This window comes from Eretmochelys imbricata, chromosome 3, assembly GCF_965152235.1.
Source record: "Eretmochelys imbricata isolate rEreImb1 chromosome 3, rEreImb1.hap1, whole genome shotgun sequence".
Classification (NCBI taxonomy): Eukaryota; Metazoa; Chordata; order Testudines; family Cheloniidae; genus Eretmochelys; species Eretmochelys imbricata.
In genome coordinates this window covers 3,043,062-3,066,267 of record NC_135574.1, presented here as the reverse complement: position 1 = coordinate 3,066,267, position 23,206 = coordinate 3,043,062, and the positions used below count along the sequence as shown (strand labels likewise).

At 59.0% G+C, this 23,206-nt stretch overlaps 1 protein-coding gene across 2 annotated transcripts in view; it reads left to right on the top strand.

Moving 5' to 3' along the window:
• The first annotated feature begins 20,936 nt into the window (after positions 1-20,936).
• Positions 20,937-23,206, top strand: part of KIF3C (kinesin family member 3C) — a 64,250-nt gene continuing 61,980 nt past the window's right edge. For both annotated transcript variants that reach the window (XM_077811481.1, XM_077811480.1), the window contains exon 1: positions 20,937-22,346. In XM_077811481.1, coding sequence (XP_077667607.1) covers positions 20,937-22,346 — 1,410 coding nt within the window. The remainder of the gene's footprint in view (positions 22,347-23,206) is intronic.

The window sequence follows — 23,206 nt, the reverse complement described above, 5'->3', positions numbered from 1 at the left end:
TACCGCCCCCATCCCTGTCCTCCGGGGGGCTGTACCGCCCCCATCCCTGTCCCCCGGCGGGGCTGTACCGCCCCCATCCCTGTCCCCCGGCGGGGCTGTACCGCCCCCATCCCTGTCCTCCGGCGGGGCTGTACCGCCCCCATCCCTGTCCCCCGGCGGGGCTGTACCGCCCCCATCCCTGTCCTCCGGGGGGCTGTACCGCCCTCATCCCTGTCCCCCGGCGGGGCTGTACCGCCCCCATCCCTGTCCTCCGGGGGGCTGTACCGCCCCCATCCCTGTCCCCCGGCGGGGCTGTACCGCCCTCATCCCTGTCCCCCGGCGGGGCTGTACCGCCCCCATCCCTGTCCCCCGGCGGGGCTGTACCGCCCCCATCCCTGTCCCCCGGCGGGGCTGTACCGCCCCCATCCCTGTCCTCCGGGGGGCTGTACCGCCCCCATCCCTGTCCCCCGGCGGGGCTGTACCGCCCCCATCCCTGTCCCCCGGGGGGCTGTACCGCCCCCATCCCTGTCCCCCGGCGGGGCTGTACCGCCCCCATCCCTGTCCTCCGGGGGGCTGTACCGCCCCCATCCCTGTCCTCCGGGGGGCTGTACCGCCCCCATCCCTGTCCCCCGGCGGGGCTGTACCGCCCTCATCCCTGTCCCCCGGCGGGGCTGTACCGCCCCCATCCCTGTCCCCCGGCGGGGCTGTACCGCCCCCATCCCTGTCCCCCGGCGGGGCTGTACCGCCCCCATCCCTGTCCTCCGGGGGGCTGTACCGCCCCCATCCCTGTCCCCCGGCGGGGCTGTACCGCCCCCATCCCTGTCCCCCGGGGGGCTGTACCGCCCCCATCCCTGTCCCCCGGCGGGGCTGTACCGCCCCCATCCCTGTCCTCCGGGGGGCTGTACCGCCCTCATCCCTGTCCCCCGGCGGGGCTGTACCGCCCCCATCCCTGTCCCCCGGGGGGCTGTACCGCCCCCATCCCTGTCCCCCGGTGGGGCTGTACCGCCCCCATCCCTGTCCTCCGGGGGGCTGTACCGCCCCCATCCCTGTCCCCCGGGGGGCTGTACCGCCCCCATCCCTGTCCCCCGGCGGGGCTGTACCGCCCCCATCCCTGTCCTCCGGGGGGCTGTACCGCCCTCATCCCTGTCCCCCGGCGGGGCTGTACCGCCCCCAACCCTGTCCCCCGGGGGGCTGTACCGCCCCCATCCCTGTCCCCCGGCGGGGCTGTACCGCCCTCATCCCTGTCCTCCGGGGGGCTGTACCGCCCTCATCCCTGTCCCCCGGCAGGGCTGTACCGCCCCCATCCTGTCCTCCGGGGGGCTGTACCGCCCCCATCCCTGTCCCCCGGCTGGGCTGTACCGCCCCCATCCCTGTCCTCCGGCGCGGTTGTACCGCCCCCATCCCTGTCCTCCGGGGGGCTGTACCGCCCCCATCCCTGTCCTCCGGCGCGGTTGTACCGCCCCCATCCCTGTCCTCCGGCGCGGTTGTACCGCCCCCATCCCTGTCCTCCGGGGGGCTGTACCGCCCTCATCCCTGTCCCCCGGCGCGGTTGTACCGCCCCCATCCCTGTCCCCCGGGGGGCTGTACCGCCCCCATCCCTGTCCTCCGGCGGGGCTGTACCGCCCCCATCCCTGTCCTCCGGCGGGGCTGTACCGCCCCCATCCCTGTCCCCCGGCGGGGCTGTACCGCCCCCATCCCTGTCCCCCGGCGGGGCTGTACCGCCCCCATCCCTGTCTCCCGGCGGGGCTGTACCGCCCCCATCCCTGTCCTCCGGCGCGGTTGTACCGCCCCCATCCCTGTCCTCCGGGGGGCTGTACCGCCCCCATCCCTGTCCTCCGGCGCGGTTGTACCGCCCTCATCCCTGTCCTCCGGCGCGGTTGTACCGCCCTCATCCCTGTCCTCCGGCGGGGCTGTACCTCCCCCATCCCTGTCCTCCGGCGGGGCTGTACCTCCCCCATCCCTGTCCTCCGGCGGGGCTGTACCGCCCTCATCCCTGTCCTCCCCCATCCCTGTCCTCTGAACTGCCAGGCCCGGAGGTGCCGGGGCTCTGAACTGCCAGGCCCGGAGGTGCCGGGGCTCTGAACTGCCAGGGCCGGAGATGCTGGGGCTCTGAACTGCCAGGCCCGGAGGTGCCGGGGCTCTGAACTGCCGGGCCCGGAGGTGCCGGGGCTACGAACTGCCAGGCCCGTGGGTTCTGGGGCTCTGAACTGCCAGGCCCGTGGGTTCTGGGGCTCTGAACTGCCAGGTCCGGAGGTGCTGGGACTACGAACTGCCAGGCCCGGAGGTGCCTGGCCCTGAACTGCCAGGCCCGGAGGTGCCGGGGCTCTGAACTGCCAGGCCCGGAGATGCTGGGGCTACGAACTGCCAGGCCCGGAGGTGCTGGGACTACGAACTGCCAGGCCCGGAGGTGCCTGGCCCTGAACTGCCAGGCCCGGAGGTGCCGGGGCTCTGAACTGCCAGGTCCGGAGGTGCTGGGACTACGAACTGCCAGGCCCGGAGGTGCCTGGCCCTGAACTGCCAGGCCCGGAGGTGCCGGGGCTCTGAACTGCCAGGCCCGGAGATGCTGGGGCTACGAACTGCCAGGCCCGGAGGTGCTGGGACTACGAACTGCCAGGCCCGGAGGTGCCTGGCCCTGAACTGCCAGGCCCGGAGGTGCTGGGACTACGAACTGCCAGGCCCGGAGGTGCCTGGCCCTGAACTGCCAGGCCCGGAGGTGCCGGGGCTCTGAACTGCCAGGCCCGGAGATGCTGGGGCTACGAACTGCCAGGCCTGGAGGTGCCTGGGCTCTGAACTGCCAGGCCCGGAGGTGCCGGGGCTCTGAATTGCCAGGGCCGGAGATGCTGGGGCTACGAACTGCCAGGCCTGGAGGTGCCTGGCCCTGAACTGCCAGGCCCGGAGGTGCCGAGGCTCTGAACTGCCAGGCCCGGACATGCTGGGGCTACGAACTGTCGGGCCTGGAGGTGCCGGGGCTCAGCCCTGGCACAAAGCACGGTGCAAGGGAAAACAATACTCAGCCACCTGAGTGTTAACCCTGGCTGTCACTCCAGGAGCAGCAGGAGCAGAGACAGTCGCTTTACACCACTTGCTGCTGTAACCAGCCCATGCTGACAGGATCCCAGCTGGCAGATCCTGCCCTGTACGGCTGCTCTCTCCTCGGGCTCAGCCTGTCTGCACTGCGAGCACTACCATGGCACAGCTGTGGTGCCCAAGGTGTAGACGCTTCCTATATTGACAGAAGGAGGTTTTTCCGCTTCCGAAGGACCTCCGCCTCCCCAGGCAGGGGTTAGGTCAGCCTAACCACAGCACTCAGCGGGGTGCATTTCTCATACCCCTCAGCGATGTAGCTCAGTCAATCTACATTTTATGTGTAGCCCTGGCTCTGGCTGGCAGGGACTCGCAGCACAGACCCCCAGAGTGGTGCTGGGTGATCCTGGAGGCTGCAGTGGGAGGATCCTCCCTGGAGCCTTTCGCCATCACAATCACTCTGTGCTTCCGTGTCTCTCACAGGCCAAACCCAACCAAGCCCTGAGGCTTCTCCAAGCAATTTGGGCCACTAATCCTGCAGGGACTAGCTCCCTCCAGAGAACTCTGGGCTCGTCCGGTTCTGCCCAGAGCCGGAAGCCCATCCAAACAGCCCTCATGGTGATCCAGCCTAGAGTCTCCAGACCTCCATGGGGCTGGCTCCAGTCTGGAAGGAGGCGGAGCGGGAACAACCATTCCGGTGTGATAAAAACCGGTTTGCTCAGCACTGACACAGACACACAGCTGCTGCTCGCTGCACGAATGGGACGGCTCCAGCCAAACCTTCGACATCCCCCTCCTCCCATCTGTTTTATCAGCCTGTTGTGTCTTGTCCTGCATTGGGACAGTGAGCTTCTCGGACAGGGACTGTCCTTATGATGTGTGCACAGTGCCTTGCACGCCAGGGCCCCGACCCCCTGACTGAAATTCAAATAAATAATATCTCCCACCAATCGCATTCATGCCCCAACACAACCTCAGACAGGCTGACACACCCTGATGCGAGCACACAGGATCCGTGAAGGGAGCCAGTTCTGTGTATGTTCTAGGATCCCAATTTAAACCTGCCCCAGCTTCCTCCCCAGTGGTCTACAGCCCCTCCAGCCCTGCACATTCCTACCCTGGCTCTCCTCCAGCGCTGGCCTCTCCTCTCTCTGCTTCTCCCCAGACACAGACTCCATTGTCCTTGGCTGCTGCCATTCATACCCTCCTCCATCAGTGTTAAATGGGGCATAGCCAGCATTCGGAACTTGTCCTCCAGCAAGTCACTTAACTCTTTGAGCCCCAGAACACATCATAGAATCATGGAATATCAGGGTTAGAAGGGACCTCAGGAGGTCATCTAGTCCAACCCCCTGCTCAAAGCAGGGCTGATCCCCAATTTTTGCCCCAGATGCCTCAATGGCCCCCTCGAGGATTGAACTCACAACCCTGGGTTTAGCAGGCCAATGCTCAACCACTGAGCGATCCCTCCCCTCCATCTTCCATCGCAGCTAAATAATAAGTATGGAGGTCAGTAGCCAGTGTATAGAGGAACCTGCTCTGCAAGCCACCTGCCACTTTAGGGGTTGTCATGGTTAGAGTGGGGTGGGGGGTGCTGATAATCAGGACTCCTGGATTCTATTCCTGACTCTGCACTGACTTGCTGGGTGAGCTTAGGCCAGTGGGGTCATGACTCAGTGCTGAGACTGAAGTTCTGCTTTGGGAGGATGAGGGGGACCCAGAGGGAAGTTCTCGAGCCATGACCATCTAACCGCATCTTTTAAGAAGGACATCCTTTAAAGGAGGCAAAACGTCCTTTAACAATTGGTAGTCACATTCTACGGAGGAAAGTAGAAAGGACCATGGCCAAAAAAGACTGAAAGGACCAACTAGCAAAAGACACAAAAACAAACAGCAACCATTTTTTTAAGTACACCAGAAACAGTCCATCAGTGGGGCCACTGGCGGATCGAGGTGCTAAGGGAGCACCACCGTCTGTACAAGCATGTGGGCAAGGGCGATCCAATGGATATAGGGTACTTGGACTTTCAGAAAGCCGTTGACAAGGTCTCTCGCCAAAGGCTCTTAGGCAAAGTAAGCTGTCATGGGATAAGAGGGAAGATCCTCTCATGGATGAGCGACTGCTTAAAAGATAGGAAACAAAAGGTAGGAATTAGGGGCGGCAGAGCCTTCCCCAAAGTGGGGAGCCCCGCCCTGCCCCATCCCTGATGCCCCTCCTCTTCCCCTCAAGGCCGTGTCCCCACCCTGCCCCTTCCCCCAAGGTCCCTCTTCTTCCCCTCAAGGCCCCACGCTGCCCCACCCCTTCCTCCGATGCCCCTCCTCTTCCCCCCAAACCCCCCACCCCCACCATGCCCCTCCCCCTGAGGCCCCTCCTCTTCCCCCGGAGGCTGGGGGTGGGGGCTCTGGGGTGAGGCAGGGGATGCGGGGTTTGGAGTGTGGGAGGGGGCTCCAGGCTGTGGCAGGGGTTTGGGGTGTGGGAGGGGGCTCTGGGCTGGGGCAGAGTTGGGGCGTGGGAGAGGGCTCTGGGCTGGGGCAGAGTTGGGGCATGGGAGGGGGTGCGTGCTCTGGGAAGGAGTTTGAATGTGGGAGGGGGCTCCAGACTGGGGCATGGTGTTGGGGTGCAGGAGGGGGTTTGGGGTGCAGGCTCCGGACAGCGCTTACCTCGGGCGGCTCCTGGAAATGGCCGGCTCATTCCCCTCCGGCTCCTATGCGGAGGTGCGGCCAGACAGCTCCATGTGTTGCCCCTCTCCGCAGACGCCGTCTCCGCAGCTCCCACTGGCCGCAGTTCCCGCGGTGCTGACTAGAACTGCCAGGATTCCTTTGCAACCGGACGCCTGGCAACTCTCGCTTGCGTTAAAGTGCAGTGATGTGAAGGCGAGAGAAAAGGGAGGGCAGATGAGTCTAATTCACAAAGCACCTCTGCCCCATGCAGGTTTCTGGGGCGCAAGTGTCATTCAGCCCTTCACTCTCTACTTGGGTCACGGACGGAGTTTGCTCCTCTTCTCAGCAGTGTCTGTTGCAGGCCGTGGCTCAGCTCAGCGGCACCGCCAGCCTCCAGCCCTTTGCCGTCGAGGTGCCCGTTGGGGTGCGGATGCCAGTACGCTAAGCACTGGCCTGAGGCCCCCAACCCAGCTCATTTCACGTAGCTTCCACTCCCACACTCATGGCGTGCAAGCAACCTTTAGCTTTCGTGCTCCTTGTTCTTGTGCTGCAGGTGTGGGGCGGGGGCCTCTGTGACTTACAACCTGAGGCTGATGGGCCAGGGCTGGGGACTCCTTCGACAAGCCCGTACCTAGGGGAGCACCTGGGGCCCCTGGCCCGCCGGCCCTCGTCTTGTGCTGTGCTGACATCTGCTGGTGAGATGCCATCAGTACACGGACACCCAAATCACTTTTGTGGTCCCTGGTTCCTTTGAGGTCTCTGGTGCAGGAGTCACCTGCAGCCCGGGGGTCCGGGATGCCCCACACAATAGGTGGCCAGACAGGAGCTGATGCTGCTTGCTTTGCTTTACCACCATGAATCAATCCTCACAGCCCCTGAGTGGAATTAGCGCCACTTTACAGAGAAACAGAGTCAGAAGAAACTCAAGTTGGAGCGTGAACTGGGGGTGACAGACTGCAGATCACGCTGTGTCAATCTGTGAACTTTGTGGACGCCTTTTCAGGGGTTTGTCTGTGTGTTGTATCCTTCATTGTGGGTGAGAGAATCCATTGGGTAGGAGGGGCCTGGCACCCAGTAGAATGACTATGTCTGAGACACCGGCACACAGCAGGGTTATCAGCTCGGATTGTCTCTCCACTCCTGGCCCATTCACAGGAACAAGAAACTCTTGACACCAAGGCTGGGCTGGGGAGGAGGGGCTGGAGTTCCTCAGCCAGCTGGAAACACAGACGAAAGGGTCAGACCTGGTATTTAAAGGCGGGGAGGGTGCCCTCTGCATAATGCCAGAAGGCCCAGCTAAGGAGAGAGAAGGCAGGAAGGGTTGCTTAGGATCAGGTCAGACTCAAGGAGCTGTTTGTTATTTTGCAAAGACCTGTAACTCTCTGGTGCTCTTTAAGAGCAAAGCACCTGGGACTGGAAATTCCTTTGCTCAGCCTGTGTTCCTTGCTTATCTGCCACAGTGTCCCTGCAGGGGTTAAAAGAGCAGGCAGAGTGCCCACAGTTAGGTGGGTCTCTGGAGGAGCGTGTCTAAGCAGCCTTTGGGAGCTCGGGGGCTAGGGCACTGGTTTTAGGGGCTAAGGCAGCTGGACTGCCCAAGGGTGTCAGACAGGGGGTCTGCACCTGGCAGTGCACCTGAGAGATCCACAACTAGGAACAGTGGCCAGTCAGTACCCAAACCCAGGGGGCTTCGAAACACAAAGGAACCAGTGGTTGGATCTGCTCACAACAGACCGATGCCTGTCCCGTGAGGTTGACACACTAGGATTGGGACCTTGGATTCCTGGCACCCAGTCCTGTGCTTTAACCACTAGACACTTCTCAGACCTCCCGTCCTCCTCACAGATTCATTGCATGAAAGGCCAGAAGGGACCATGAGATCATCTCATCGGACCTCCTGCATAACACACATCAGAAAATTTCACCCACTCACCCTGCACTGAACCCAGTACCTTGTGTTTGACTAAAGCACTTTCCAGAAAGGTAGCCAGACTGGATCTGAAGGCACCAAGAGATGGAGAATCTACCAAGTCCCTTGGTAGCTTGTTCCAGTGGTCAATCACCCTCAAGGTTAAAAGCTCATGACTTATTTCTAATTGGAATGTGTCTGGCTTCAGCCTCCAGCCATGGGTTCTGGCTCTGCCTGTCTACATGAGATTAAAGCGCCCTTTAGTACCTGCTGTTTTCTCTCCAAGATGTGACCTATACCTTGTGATCAAGTCACCTCTCTTTGGTAAGCTAACCAGATTGCACTCCGTAAGTCTCTCCCTTCAGCAGGGCCTTGTCTCCAGCCCTCAAATCATTTGTGTGGCTTTTTCCTGCCCCCTCTCTGATATTTTGACCTGCCTTTTAAAATGTGGTCACCCCAACTGGCCGCAGAATTCCAGCAGCAGCCTCACCAGTGCAACCCACAGAAGTACAATCACCTTGTTCCAGCTACTCCTCAGCATACACATCCAAGGATCACATTAGTCCTTAGTGCTACAGCATGGGCACTGGAAGCTTAGGCCACTACGACCCCTAAATCCTCTTCAGAGTCACTGCTTCCCAGGGTGCCAGAAACCGTTCTGTAGGCATGCCCCACCATCCTTGTTCCTAGGTGTAGAACTGCCCCGACATGGCTGGCCTATTACGGGATCCCTCTCTTGTGCGATTTCCCTACACCCCCCACAAGCCTCCCCTCCCAGTGGTCAACTAGTTACATGCAGTGCTTCCAATTCAGTCGTTTTCCAGCCCTCTCCCCCCTGTAAATTCCAACACCCCCTGCAAGCCATTTGAAAAGCCAGCAAGTGGCTCAGGCGGAGAGAGCTGGTCGGGGCGCTGCTGAGGCTTCTGGGATCGGGGATGAGAGCAGGTTTCTAGGTGGCACTTATACTGAACTGGTTTGTGGTGTCTGAAGAATAACCTGCCCGGAAGGTAGGGCTTGGAAAGCCTTTGGGCCCGGTGTTAGTCCTCCCAGGGCGGGGGAGGCAGCCACGAAGCCTTTCAGGCCCAGATGAGCACGTGGTCTAGATTGCTCTGTGTGACAGCTCCGTTGGGAGCCACGGCTCTCGTCCGCCTCCCTTCCCCACAAACTCAGGGTCCTCCCACTCTGACTGGTGCATCAGCAAGAGAGACTCATTGCCCTGAGGTCAGAGAGGCCCACGGGGCTAATGGAAGGAAAACCGCCTCCTCTTACAATGCATGGGAATGTGTAGGGAATGCAGGTGCGTGATCCTGGCTGGGGCTCTTCAATCTGGGTGGCAGGTGCCAGAGGGCACTAAAAACCCTTGGACTTTCTAACTGTTCTAGTTGACAATTTCCTGACTCGGGACCCCCACTGAAAAATGTTTGCCTGGCGTAGTGCTGGACAGCCTGGGCTTTGAATCCAGGGCTCCCTCCCCATCCATGCCCCACTGCAGCCTTGGCACAGATGCCAAGCAGGCACAGACTACCATCACAAGCTCTGCTGAGAACAACCGCGCTGCTGGGAGAGCCAGGCACCGCCTGCTTGTGGTTGGTGTTCTCCAGAAGGTGCGGGGCAGAGAGAGAGCGAAGAGCGGCGGGACAGTCTGGGACTTCCCAGCATGCCATGGGGAAAGGGATTACTCAGTCCCTTTCCCCATGTCTCTGCCCAGCCTGCCCAGTCTCTGCCCAGCCTGCCCTCTGCTCCTGAATTCCACCCGCCTGGCTGGGGGAGCTCCTGGGTGGTGACTCCTTTGAGACCTGAGCAGCATTGGCAGGGTTTGGCCTGCAGCACGTGCCGGGCCGGGTTAACTCTCCTGTGGGCCCACGGCTATTAGATATTGTGGGGCCCCTGGGAGTTTGGAGTGGGGGAGTGGGCTTAGGGCTGGGGCAGGGAATTGGGCTGCGGGAGCGGGTGCAGGGTGCAGGCTCCGGCCGGTTGGCGCTTACCTTGGGTGGCTCCTGTTCAGCGGTACAGCAGGGCTAAGGCAGGATCCCTGCCTGCCCTGGCTCCACACTGCTCACTCCCCGAGGTGGCTGACACGTCCAGCCCCTAGGCAGAGGGGCCAGGCCGCTCTGTGCAGTGCAAGCTGCCCGTTCCCACAGGTCCCACCCCTGCAGCTCCTGTTGGCCAGGTACCCAGCAAATGGGAGCTGCAGAGCCAGCATTGGGGGCGGGGGCAGTGCGCAGCGATTCCCTGATTGTCTCTCGCCTAGGGGCCGCAGGGGCACATCGGCGAGCTGGCACTCGCAGTTCCAGGCCCGGGGTGGCCACCGAGGCTTGGGGCCGGCGTCTGAGCCGTGGCGCAGAGACTTGCTGCAGGCCAGATGAAAAGAAGCACTGGGCCACATCCAGCCCACGGGCCTGCAGGGCCGCCCTTAGCCCAAAGCCCTGGGCTACAGCCCCTAAAGCCCCTGCATTAAGCCGGGCCTGAGAATGTGGGGGCACCTGTCTGTTTTGTGACTGGTCCCCTCCGCTGCATCTCATGGCCTGCATCTGCCTCCTGTGGCCAAAATGGGAGTTGCATAGATGACAGCTGCTGGAGCAGGTCATTGTCCTGAGCTGGGTCCAGGCCTGGCCCCCAGCTGGAACGGAGGCCGGGGAGAATGCCTGTGCAGTGAGATTGAGAGATTCAAGCTCATTTAAAGCCTTTCTCACTGAATTCAAATGCTGCGCAACTGGTTGAACACCATCAATCCGGGCAGACGATCTAGGTTTGAACATCCCCTACAGTGAAACAGGAAGGAATTGCTTCAGAATTTCCCACCTTTGTGGACTGCTACTGAAGAGATTGCACATTTGCTGAACAGTTCCAAAATAAGTATTTGCCTCCTTGCATGATTCAGCCCAGTCAACACCTACCAGGTTCAGTGTGTGGTTTCCACAGCTGGAGAAAATACAGTTTGAATTATGCTCAAGCAGAACTGCTTGTCCACCTTGGTACTTCCCAGCCATATTAGATCCGTTGTCCTAGGCTTGACCAATGCAGACCTGAAAATCTAACTTAAAACCTTCTAGAATTGCTAGTACTCGAGCAGCAATTTCTTTTCCAGTTTTTCTTATGACATTATCAAACAAACAAACCTTTCTCCAACTGAAAATTTTGAGCTGTCTACAATCTTAACATATCGAATAACCATAGTAGTCTGTTCCTTGTGAGAACAATCTGGAGTGGCATCAACAATGATTGAAAAATACTTGGCATTTCGAATCTCATCAAGAATTGTTGTTTGTACAAATGACCCACATAGCTCAATAAACTCATTTTGTCTGCGTGTGGAGAGACAATGGACTTGCATGCGCTTTTGACTCTCTTGCGATGCTCGACCACATTTAACATGCTCTGATAAAAGTGGGTCATGTTTGCTGAGGAGCTCAGCTATGCCGAGAAAGTGTCCATTTGCACAATCACCAGTACATTGACTGGAACCAAAGAAAGCCAATCCCCGCTCAGAAAGAAAAAGGATGCGCTCAAGAAGTTTCTTCCAGTTAGTCATTTCTGTAGAGAGTTCAGTCAAGACTAAATTCTCAACTGAACTTTCAGCTGATGCTGCCCTACGGGCTGATTTCCATGCAACATAGTTTTCTTTGTGTGATGTTGAACTCTCATGGGATGGTATTCAGTCTTTCAACTTCCTCCAACCTCTGCTGATGCTCCATCCTGATTGATCAGAGAGAACTGATTCATTTGCAGCACTTTTGTTCAGAATGAAGCAGGGTGCACAGTACAGAGATTGTTTAACAGCATAACAAGTCTCTTGTACAGGTCTCACCATTTGGAAGAGTTTTTGTCAGCAGACGAGTAGGGAAAGCATGATTATCAGCATCTTGTGGAATTTCAAAACAACTAATTTGAAGTAAAGATTGCATTTGGGCAGCATTGCTCTTGTCAATAATTCCAATGTCAGTCCCAGTGAAACCCATAGTTCTCATGAATTGCTCTTGCTGCGTAAGATCTACATCTTCCTGTTGCTGTTGAGTTTTTTGATCGTACAGGATCTTCTGCTGCATCTGTTACTGTTGGCACGTCTCCTTCTTGACTATTGTCCTCATGTTCAGGTATTGGCATTGAAATATCACCTGTTGCAGTTGCTGAGTTTTCATTATCTGTAGCAGTGTTTGTTGGGTAAGGTGTGTTTCCCAGTGGTTTGAGAAATGAAGTTATTGGCTTTGAGCACTTAGCTACTGCTTCACTCAGTTGTTTTCGCCGTCTCTTGCTTGCACCACTTTCAAATCTCTTCTTCATAGTGATCTATCTGGTCAATATGTAGCCTATCCACACTTGAAATATTCTTCTGTAAATAAGTAGCTTATCTACACTTGAAATCTTCTACTGTAAACATGTACACAAATGCTGAATGGTACACAAATACTGAAAAGACTTAAAGCGAAGGACTACTAATTAAGAACACAAAATGAAACAGTCAGACAGGTTATTATCCTTCTCACTGAATCAAAACTCAAGCACGCAAGGTATAATATAACAGGCTGAGATTAAGACAAAGGGATGACATATATATAGTGAACACAGACACGGATACAGACAGAGGGATAATGTCCAAACATTTCAAATGTGTGTCCTCACGAAACTCACTGTACAAGATTGTCCTCATAAATTTTCACCTTGAGTCTGGGCCTATAGACTACAAAAGCCTAGGATGATGGCCAAGCTACCAAGCTAGGGCCCAACCAACCAACCAGTCACCTCTTTCAGCTACCCTCTGAAGATACTAATGGGGAATTCTCACACATAAACAATTCCTTAGTCAACTAGATGTAAAACTATACGGATGCTAAAATGTAACAATTCTCCACCTTTCAACATGCACTTGATCCAGCACCAGCCACTAGTAGTGGTTTGTTTATATAATTAGCCGATCTGAGAGGACATGGTCTAATCTCGTGCCATCAGAACCGTTATATTTGTATTAATATTTATGAACATGTTAAACTCTTTAATATGACAAAATCTATATCAGTTAACAACAAAAATTATGTCTTTTACCAAATAACATCTCTTATTTGCTTAAATTTGCGGCTCTAAGCTGAGAGAGTGTGTCCCATTTTGGTCCGATTGGAATGAGCATAAAAACAAGTTGCGAAACTTATCAAATGCCAAAAAATTAACAAGTGTCTAAATTTGAGGCCCCCTTTGAGCTTGAGGCCCAGGCCAAATGGCCCTCCTGGCCCCCCACCCACCCCGATTGGCCCTGCATTAATGTATCCTGGTGGCAGGGATGCCCCGGCTCCCAGGGGAAGCCCGCTGAAGAAGGGGGCAAGGGAGAATGACCCCAAGACCGCACAGGGGCTGGGAGTTGGCTCCCTGGTATGGCCGCATGCCAGTGATGGAGTGACGAGGGAGGGCAGGGCTGGAAGGAATACAACACCTGTGCCTGGACAGGCCGGACTCACAGGCCATTTGTCACAGGGCTGGGCTGGGCCTCTGGCTGGGAGGTCCTGGTTTGGTTCTGGTTCGGTTCTGGTTCCCTTGCTGTGACGGTTCTGCTCCAAGGGACGGTTCTACTCTCTGGCCTGGTTTAATTCCCGCTGCTGAGCCAGCCACTCTGCTCCACCGGCTGGAAGCTCCATACACCGAGCGTCTGTGTCACCGTCTCCCGCTCAGGACCGGCTCTAGGCACCAGCAAGGCAGGCATGTGCTTGGGGTGGCACAAACCCAGGGGCGGCGTTCCGGCCCCCCTTTTGGTTTGATTGTTTGTTTCCGCTTGGGCAGTTGCGCTCTCGGAGCTGGGGTGGCAAATTTTTTGCTTGCGGTGGCAAAAAACCTCGAGCCGGCCCTGCTCCTGCTGCCCTATGCCTGGCAGCGTCTCTGCCAGCACTGAGGCTGTATGTGCGTCACGGCCAGTCGGCCACCACGTGGCACTTCAGGACTTCGTACGACCTCCTGGTCTTTGCCACCCTGTCCCGCCCTGCGCTAGATTCCCGCAGGAATGTTTATAAACAAACCGCTGCTGGCACGAGGGAGGCAAACTGCACACGGTCCCTTGCATTGGGGGGTATGCCCTCCTTGCTCTGTGGACGAGACGGCTCATCTCTTGCAGGCATTTCTGATCGGTTGCTTTAACCGAGTGAGACCTAGTGAGTGAATGCTCTGTGAGCCTGGCTCCGGTTCCGGAAGGACTGGGGGATGTCGATGGAAGCCTGGAACCAGCCAGCGTGTGTGTAACTTTCCTGGCTCCCCAGGCTCGGTGCTACGCCCCAGCTTTTAAACAGTCTCTTGGAGGAGCCCTGCCAGTGTGTCAGACCCCCAAAGGGTCTCCCTCTTCCTTCAGGGTCAGCCACGCTGCCTCGACGCCTCCTCGACTGAGCCTCTGGGTTCCAGCCCTCCTGTTTCACGCCCGGAGCTCTGCTCAGCCAGACTCCCGGCCAGAGACTTGTCCGCTCTTCAGGGACTCCCGCTCCCCAGCCAGGACACCCAGCCAGCGTTTTCAAACCACAGTGGGATCTGCTCGTTTATTGGCACACGGCACTGGAAGTCCTTAGGTTAGCACAGAGAAATAAAGGTTAAAGCATTGTCCATTCTGGTCAGCCCAGAGCAATTCATCAGCCAGGCTTTTAGTGACCTTCATTTTCAGGCTCTCTGCCCTCCTTAGCCAGCCCCGGCAGAGAGCGCTCCAGGCTTCCCAGAGCCTGCACTTAACCTCTGCTCCACACGTCTGGCCTTTGTTCTCAGGCAGGGCCATGCTGAGTTCACCACTCCCTCTGGCCAGAGCTTTGTCTCTCTGGACCCTTGATCTTGGTCGCTTTCAGCCCCTTCCTTAATGACTCGATTCATTCCACCCAGCGAGGGAGGTCACACACACATACCACCCCCCACATCTCCTGTGCTGTCCGAGGAGCCGTGTTAAACCTTTTGCTCACACTAGGTAGCAATGCAAAGTATGGGGGAAACTGAGGCACGCATAGGATTCATAAAAGTATTACAAAAAATTCCCACTTCATCACAGTAACACTGCCTACTACTGAGAGCAACCAGAACTGCTCCCCTGTCCCTCCAGGCTAACAGCTAAGGCAAGTACTCACTTTAGAGCAGGAGTGTGCACGGTCCATCCCGGCTCCTGCACACGAGTGGTAGCAGACCCACACGGCTTGTGTTCCCCGCTGCCCCTTATGGCACAATATTCCCTGCCTCTCGTTCTTTCTAGAGACCCCAACTCTGCACCGCACCGTCAGATTTCACGTTCCCAACACCCCTGCTCCGTCCCAAGGCCCCGCTCCTGCTTTGGCCTCTTCCCGCCCCCATTGTGCCCCCTCCCCCAAGGCTCCCCTGGGCCCGCCCACCACTCGCTCCTCTCCGTCCCCTCCTCCGAGGGTTCCCTGGGGCCCAGACCCAGTGAGGCGGAAGGGCCCCACACGGCAGCCAAGATTCTAGCCCCGACCCCAGTGAGGGGGCTGCTCCATGCACAATTCTCCTGGAGGCTTACGGGTGGGATTAAACGAGCAAGCCGGCGCGTATGCCAAATAATGACGCTTACTTAATTAATTAAGGGATAATCTCTAATTCTTGGGAGTGGGCGGCTGCTGAGACTTGATTAACCACAGGCCGTTGACTCTACCTCCTGAGCCATTCACTGTGTGCCCCACAAAGCAACCGACGTTATTCCTACTAGGCATCGAACCGGGATGTGTGTGTGAAAGCAGAGCTCCGTCTCCCAGGCCCGCCCGGCTTTCCATGGGCTGCGCTGCCTCCGAGACATCCCGCCAGGGGCAGGGCCAGGCAGATCCGTGAGTTGGGGGTGGGTTTTAAAGCAAATAATTGCTCTGGGGCACAGCCTGTTCGGAAAAGGGGAGAAGCGATTGGACAGAGCTGTGTGCTGTCAGTAAGGGTTGCCCTTGGATTGGCTGGGGGGCTCCTTTTGTTGTGGAGTTAATCGTTAAAAGTGGATAACTGGGAGGGTGGGGCTAACCGTCTGATGGGACGACAGGGAGGTTTCCTGAACACCTTCACAGCTCCACCCTCCGGGACGACAGCCGTTGGGCCCATTCATTCTGCGACTTTTTATCCAGGGCAATCCCAGCCCATTGGGACTGCCCCATGACAAGGAGGAGAGGCGTTGAGTTCCAAGTCCCTGTTACGTGCCTCCTCTCCTGGATGGTACATGTTTACAGCCTGTCACGACCCAGTGAATAGTCTGGGGTGGAGGCCCTGGGGTGGTTTCCGTCAGGTCCTGCTCCCCCGGGCTGGGTTGGGTGCTGCTCAGCACCCACCCCACAGTGGTGGATCCTGCAGCTCCTGTGCTGTGGGGTGTCTGGGCTTGGCTCTCAGCTCTGGGTGTTGCAACCTCCAAGGTTGCAGCACCGCTCAGTTTGCGCCCCCCACCCCCCCCGACTGGGCCAAATCGGTGTGAGTGGAGATGTGACCTCGCTCGTGGGCTGGAAGTGCCACTCACTGAAATTCGGCCTACCAGCGCTCCCGTCGTCATGACGGCTGGGCCAAACCCGTGTGGCGCTGGGAGCCCAGAGCTTGCAGAGCCCGGAGGCGAGCCCAGGAGCTGCAGGAGCTGGGGACCATGGGCAGCAGGTACCGTAGGCTGGGGAAGGCTGTGCCCACGCTCTGCCCCAGGCTCCCCCCTTCCCACCTGCACTGCGTGCAGCAGTGCGGCTCCAGTCCCCCTGTGCGGTAACCCCGGCTTGGGCTGGGGCCGTGCTGCCCGTCCTCCTGGTGCTCCGGAGCTGGGGCCGGGGGCTAGCCTGGGGCTGTGGTGTGGGGCTCTGGGCTCGGGGGGGGGTGCATGGAAGGGGCAGAGCTTTGGGGGGCAGGGGGTCTAGTCTCCCCCAGCCTGCAATTCATGCGCTGCCCATGCTGGGGACCCAATTTGGGGTCCTGACCCACAGGTTGAGAAACCCTAGATTAGATGACTTAAAAGGCTGCAGTGATTCTGTGGGTGTTTACTCTTTGCAGCTGCTGGCAGGGGTAGAACCCACAACCTTCTGCTCCAAAACATAGAGGGCTGTGCTAAAGAAGGGTCAGGCGCTGGGGTGTATAGCCAATTTGTGACTCATCCCCAGGAGGGAGGGAGACGCTGCCCTGCACACCTGAGACACAGAGGGCCGGCCGAGTCGGGACTTTCCGGGTCTTTTCCAGCTCTCCAGTCAAGGCCTTGAACGGAAGGTGCTGTGGACGTTTCCGCGAAGCAGGGGTATGAACGTGATTGTTGCTGCAGTGCAGGGCTGCCTGGGGACCTTGCTGTGTGAGTTCGGCTGGTCTCGCTGCCGGTTTGAAATTACTGCCTCTGTTTAGCATTTTGGGAGGCAGGTTCACACCTTTAGGCGTGGGCCCCTTAGAAATGAAAGTGCATAGTAACAAATGAATTCTGTTCTGCTGTTCACCATGGCCCCCTGGAACTTCACCGATACAGGAGCGACAGAGTGCAAAAGCTCTGGAAGAAAGGAAGATCTCCCTTAGCTGTGTACCATACCGAGCCTGCAACACACAGCGGAGCAGTTCGGAATCTGTCCGGAACGGGGCTCTGGGGCACCCACAGAAACTACCCCACAATTCATTTAGGCATTCCATTATTATCTGCCTGTAAATTCTGAATTTCTTCTCCCAGCAGCATACGACCAGGAGTATTCTCCTTCATATGTGGAGGTAAATTCATGGGCATCTCCATTTGTGTTCACTCCCAGCTCACTCTGTTACCCGTCATCATAATGCGCTTCTCTCTGCCTGGTGCTTAATTAACACTGGCCACAGGGAGGTGCTCGTGAGGCAGGGGGACACTGTCTCATTCCACCCATTCTCACGCCGCTGGGAGATGGCTACGTGGTCAGAGGCTGCTGTCACCATGACAGTCTGACTGGCCTTGTGCCACTTAGTGGCAAAGGGGAGGTCGTAGGTGGCCAGAGACAGGTTACAAGACTGATTGCAGTGTCCTAATGTGATAGCTGTCACTTGGGGCGCGCCTGGGGCTCAAACCAGAGTCTAAGCATCCGCCTCTACAGCCTGAGCTAATGTTCAAAGGAGGGGGGTGTAAGGGACTCATCTCCTCTGCGTATGGGGCACAGCAGGGGACGTGCAGTGGGCTACGCTATCAGCAGAGAAACTTCAAAACGAGGAGTTCTTTGGACTCTCTTCACCCAGAGTACACACAACCTGCAGCCAGGTTCTCTCCAGGTCCAGTAAGCCCACAAGAGCCCATGTGGCAATAATCCTTCCTGGTTTCACATGATAACCCTTCAGGAGGGGTAGCCTCCTGGAGCAGATGGGCCTGCAGGTGGTATTTGGCCAGGTAATGGATAGCCGTGGAGGACAGGCAAGCGACATACCTGAGCAGGAAATGCAGCAGGATACAGTGGTGCCGTCTCCAGGACAGGCAGACACTTGGGGCTGAATTCTGCTGTCAGTCCCTCTGGTAGGTAGCCAGAGTAACTCCACTGAAATCAGAGATACTCTGCATTGACACCGAATCTAGCCTACGATCTCCATATTACCCAAAGCTGGTAACTAACGAACAGCAAAGCCACTCAGAGAGCCCATGCACCTGCCCGTAAACATGCTCTGATCACCTGGCCAGCTGCTGTGTGGAGATTTGCATAGCAGGGTACATGGGCCTAGTGGGGGATAAGTCACCGTTGGACAATTGTACCTTGTGGCATGTGCCATCAATGCTGGTGGCACCCAGACCAGCAAGGCCTTGGTGCAAGGCTGGAGGGACACGACTCCATGGAGGAGCGGTGGGAGAGACCAGCAGCGGAGGGTTGGGTTGCTGGATGGCCCCCTTCCGCTACTGGCTGCATTCCATGGGCTGGCTCGTCTGGAGGGGGCAGGGAGAAGGCAGACGAAGAGGGCTCCCCCCCGAGCTGGGGTGAGGAGCAGGGTCACCTTCTGGCTGCAAGGGCATTCCAAGACTAGAACAGGGTTCAGACAAGAACTAGATAAATTCATGGAGGATAGGTCCATCAGTGGCTATTAGCCAGGCTGGGCAGGGATGGTGTCCCTAGCCTCTGTTTGCCGGAAGCTGGGAATGGGCGACAGGGGATGGATCACTTGACGATTCCCTGTTCTGTTCATTCCCTCTGGGGCACCTGGCACAGGCCCTGGGCAGCCCCCCATCAGCTCCTGCCTACCCCCCGGTGCCTCCTGCCCACCAGTGGCCCGGCAGATCAGCGCCACCCCACTCCCTCCCGCCCGCCACAAACAGCTGTTTTACAGGGTGCAGGGAGGCTGGGAGGGAGGGGGGAGGAGCAGGGATGCAGCGTGCTCGGGGGGGGGGGAGGGGGCGGAACTGGGCAGCAAGAGGCAGGGCGGAGGTGGGGCCTTGGGGGAAGCAGTGGAGCAGGGCCAGGGCCTGGGGCAGAGCCAAGGGTTGAGCACCCTCTGGCAGTTTGAAAAGTCGGCGCTGGGGGCACATGGCATGGGCCACCGTGGGAAGACAGGACACAGGGCTCAGATGGACCTTTGGTCTGACCCAGCCTGGCCGCTCTGATGTAACCCTTCTCGTAGGCACTGTCACAGCAGCAAGGGCTGGGTTCAAGTGTCGAGGGCTAACAAACACCGCCTGCTCGGGCTGGGCTGGGCTGGGCCATCCCGAAAACAGCACAAGCCCCCTGCAAATTTCTGGGGAAACAAAACACCATCCCTGGGTGCCCTTCCCCGGCTATGCTTCCCTGTCCCCATGCACCAACTGTGGGTCTAAAGCCAGGGGAAACCAACTGGGGAAAAGGGAAACCAGCATCAATTTGGGAAACCCCAGCAATAATCTATATAAATAGATCAGTACTACACTCCTGTCCCCCTATCTTTGGCTGGAGTCTTTGAATTCAATTCCTCACCTGCCGAGGTGAACATCTGATCAGCAGGGGGCCCTTGAACCCCTCCATTTGCCCTTCACTACACCCCACGGTGCTCAGGGGTCGGTGTGAGTGGTGGGATGATCCCAGAGCTTGGGAGTGCACTCGGATGGGCCCGTTTGCAGCCACTACCGGTGATATTAGGAACTGTGCCTTTAAGGGCTGAGCTTCCCAGACAGAGCGTCTGGGGGGAGGCACTTATGGTTATGCACGGCCAGTGGCAGGTAACTGGGCACAGAATAAAGCAGGGCTCTTGCCCTGGGGGATCTGTGAACAGCTCCACCCCACCTAACCCGGCCGTAGAGATTTCCGCGGGATTGGTGCTGGGCAGGGGGCCCCTTGCCGGGCAGGGGGCCCCTTGCCAGCGTTCCCACAGCTCTGCTGCTCACCCTCATGGTCCTGGCACCGCCTCTGCGCCCTCACCTCTAATGTCTTTGCAAAGTCTTCAGTGGAAGAGGCTCAGTGGCCCGCAGGACCCTTGAGCGGAGTCCTGGCGCCTGTCCCGTCCCTCTCTCCCCGGTTCGGGGCCCCCCGTCCCACCAATTTGCGGTTTGTGCCTGGTGTGAACGAGGCGCCGCTCAGAGGATGCCCCTGTACCGGGGAGTAGTGAGCTCCCCGCCCACGGGGCCTGGGGACTGCAGCACGGTGCAAATGGCAGGTCGGGCAGCCCCAGGTGATCCCTCCCCTTGGCCCAGGACACGGTCTGTCTGCCCCGGGTGGGCCGGGCGAGGGTAACCGCTGGCCCCCTTCCAAGGGAACGATCCCCGGGTGTGAGCCGCCCCCCCCGCCCCCCGAGCGGCTCCCACTCCCAGCGGCCGCCTCCACTGAAACCAGCCGCGTTTGCCCCAGTGAGACCCCCCCGGCCCCGCGCCCGCCGCCTCCCTCCAGGAGCCGGAGGCTTCCAGCCCCGACGGGCCCCCGGGCCCCCCGCACGGGCGGGCCAGGAGCCAGCCACCGCGGCAGGACTACAGCTCCCAGCAGGCGGGGGGGCGGGTGCCTCTCGCCGCCAGCAAATCAGCGGCCCGGCGCCCCCCCCGCCGCCGCCGCCGCCCCCCCCCCGCCCTGGCCGCGCACACGCAGCGGCTGCGCTGCAATGAATGAGCCGCCGGCGCAGGGGCGGGCGAGGCGTTCCCGGCCCCCGAGCCCCAGCCCGCGCCCGCGCCCGCCCGCGCCGCTGCCCGCCCGGCTGCCCGGCCGCTCCCGCCAGCGAGGCGGCGGCGGAGCTCCGGCTTGAGTCGCCCCGGGTCTCCGCCTGCGGCCCCTCCGCCGTCCCCGGCCCGCCGGGCGGCCCCGGCATGACCCGCCTTGCGGGGGCTGCGGCGCTGCCGGGGGCCGGCGCCGAGTGACAGCCCCGCTGCGGGGAGACGGGGGAGACGCCGGGGCAAGTGCCTGCCGCCTCCCCCGCAGCCGCCGCCGCCGCCTGCCCCGCCCGGGGGGGGACCCACCAAGCCGCCCCTGCGCCCCAGCCCACTGACCCGAGAGCGGCGAGGGGCCGGCTCTGATCGCGGGGGGGGCTCGCGATGGCCAGCAGACCCAAGACCAGCGAGGCCTTGAAGGTGGTGGCCCGATGCCGCCCCATGAACAGGAAGGAGGAGGCGGCCGGGTACGAGAGGATCTTGGAGATGGACGTGAAACTGGGGCAAGTGACCCTCCGGAGCCCCAAGGCCGCCCCCGGGGAGCTGGCGAAGACCTTCACGTTCGACGCCGTGTACGACGCCAGCTCCAAGCAGGCGGACCTGTACGACGAGACCGTCAGGCCCCTGATAGACTCTGTCCTGCAAGGGTTCAACGGGACCATCTTCGCCTACGGCCAGACGGGCACCGGGAAGACCTACACTATGCAAGGGGCCTGGACGGACTCAGAGAAGAGAGGGATCGTCCCCAATTCCTTTGAGCATGTCTTCACCCACATCTCCCGGTCCCAGAACCAGCAGTACCTGGTGAGGGCCTCCTACCTGGAGATCTACCAAGAGGAGATCCGAGACCTCCTGGCAAAGGACCAGAACAAGAAGCTGGAGCTGAAGGAGAACCCTGAGACGGGAGTTTACATCAAAGACCTCTCATCGTTCGTGACGAAGAACGTCAAGGAGATCGAGCATGTCATGAACCTGGGCAACCAGACCCGATCGGTGGCCAGCACCAACATGAATGAATACAGCTCCCGCTCCCACGCCATCTTTGTGATCACAGTGGAGTGCAGCGAGACCGGCCTGGATGGAGAGGACCACATCCGGGTGGGCAAGCTCAATCTGGTGGACTTGGCTGGCAGTGAGCGCCAGAGCAAAATGGGGGGGCCAGGGGAGAGGCCTAAGGAGGCTTCCAAGATTAACCTCTCCCTCTCAGCTCTGGGCAATGTCATCTCTGCCTTGGTCGATGGCAAAAGCACTCACATCCCCTACAGAGACTCCAAGCTGACCCGCCTCCTGCAGGACTCCTTGGGTGGCAATGCTAAGACCATCATGGTGGCCACCCTAGGCCCAGCCTCTCACAGCTACGAGGAGAGCTTGTCCACCCTCAGGTTTGCCAACAGGGCGAAGAACATCAAGAATAAGCCGAGGGTCAACGAGGACCCGAAGGACACCCTGCTGCGGGAGTTTCAGGAGGAGATCATACGGCTGAAAGCCCAGCTGGAGAAGCGAGGGATGCTGAGCAAGAAGAGGAGGAGAAACAGCCGAAGGAAGAAGGTGGTGGATGGAGAGGGCAATACAGAGGCCGAAGGGGAGGAGGACAATGACGATGGCCTGGAGAAGAACATGGAGAATTACTTGAAGGAGCAGAAGGAGAGGCTGGAAGAGGAAAAGGCGGCCATTCAAGATGACCACAGCCTGGTGAGTGAGGAGAAGCAGAAGCTGCTGGAGGAGAAGGAGAAGATGATAGAGGATCTGAGGAAGGAGCAAGAAGCCACCGAGTTACTGGCCATTAGGTACAAGGTAAGTGTCTCTGTGCTTACTGCACCACCAGGGGTTTGCATGGCCAGGCTGGGATAGGGTCCCGTTTCACTAGCCGTCCTGGTGCACTGCATCCTACAGGCCCACGCTGGGTAGTGCCCCGCAGCACTGCACTGCGGGAGCGTGTCTGTTTATGTGCTGCCCTGCCATAGATTCCCTAAGAGTATCCTGGCTATTGGCTGCCAGGCCCTACCTGACTCACTTGCCTCTTGCTGGGAGGGGCCGGGGGGAGGGGAGAGCAGTCTGGCAGTGACTGCCCATCCATGGGGTGGGTTCGGCATCCTCGGCTAAGTCCCCGCCACATGACAAAGCTGTTTGCAGTGGTTGTCTGCTCCAGAGATACTGCGAATTCATACCGAGGACCCTGGACCTGGTGACCTCCCAGATACGCACTGGCCCGCAGAGCCTGGGGGACAATGACAACCAATTGGAGCCCACGGTTCCAAATGTCTCCCTATTGTCTTCCGTCCATCCTTTCAGCAGATCCGTGACTGGTCTGCGAGCAGGGAGATGCAGGCCAATCGCAGCAGCATGCCTCTTCAGGGCACCAGTGTCCCACCCCTGCTGGAGCCTAGGAACCCCAGTGGTTCTCCACACTTCATATCCCCCCCCTCTAGTTACCCCCTGCTTGACCTCCCCTCGCCCTCAGATCGGAGCAGTCAGGAAGTGGGAGGGGGTTTCATTGGACTCAGGGTTGGCTCCGGTGCTGAGCTGAGACTGTGTGATGCTCTGTTTGAAAGCAAAACCTACAGTCCCTGTGTGGGAGCCCGAGGCTGGGCCAGCTTGTGGCTCAGTCGCTGGGACAGTGTCTCTGGGGTGTGGCTCATGATCTGACATACAGT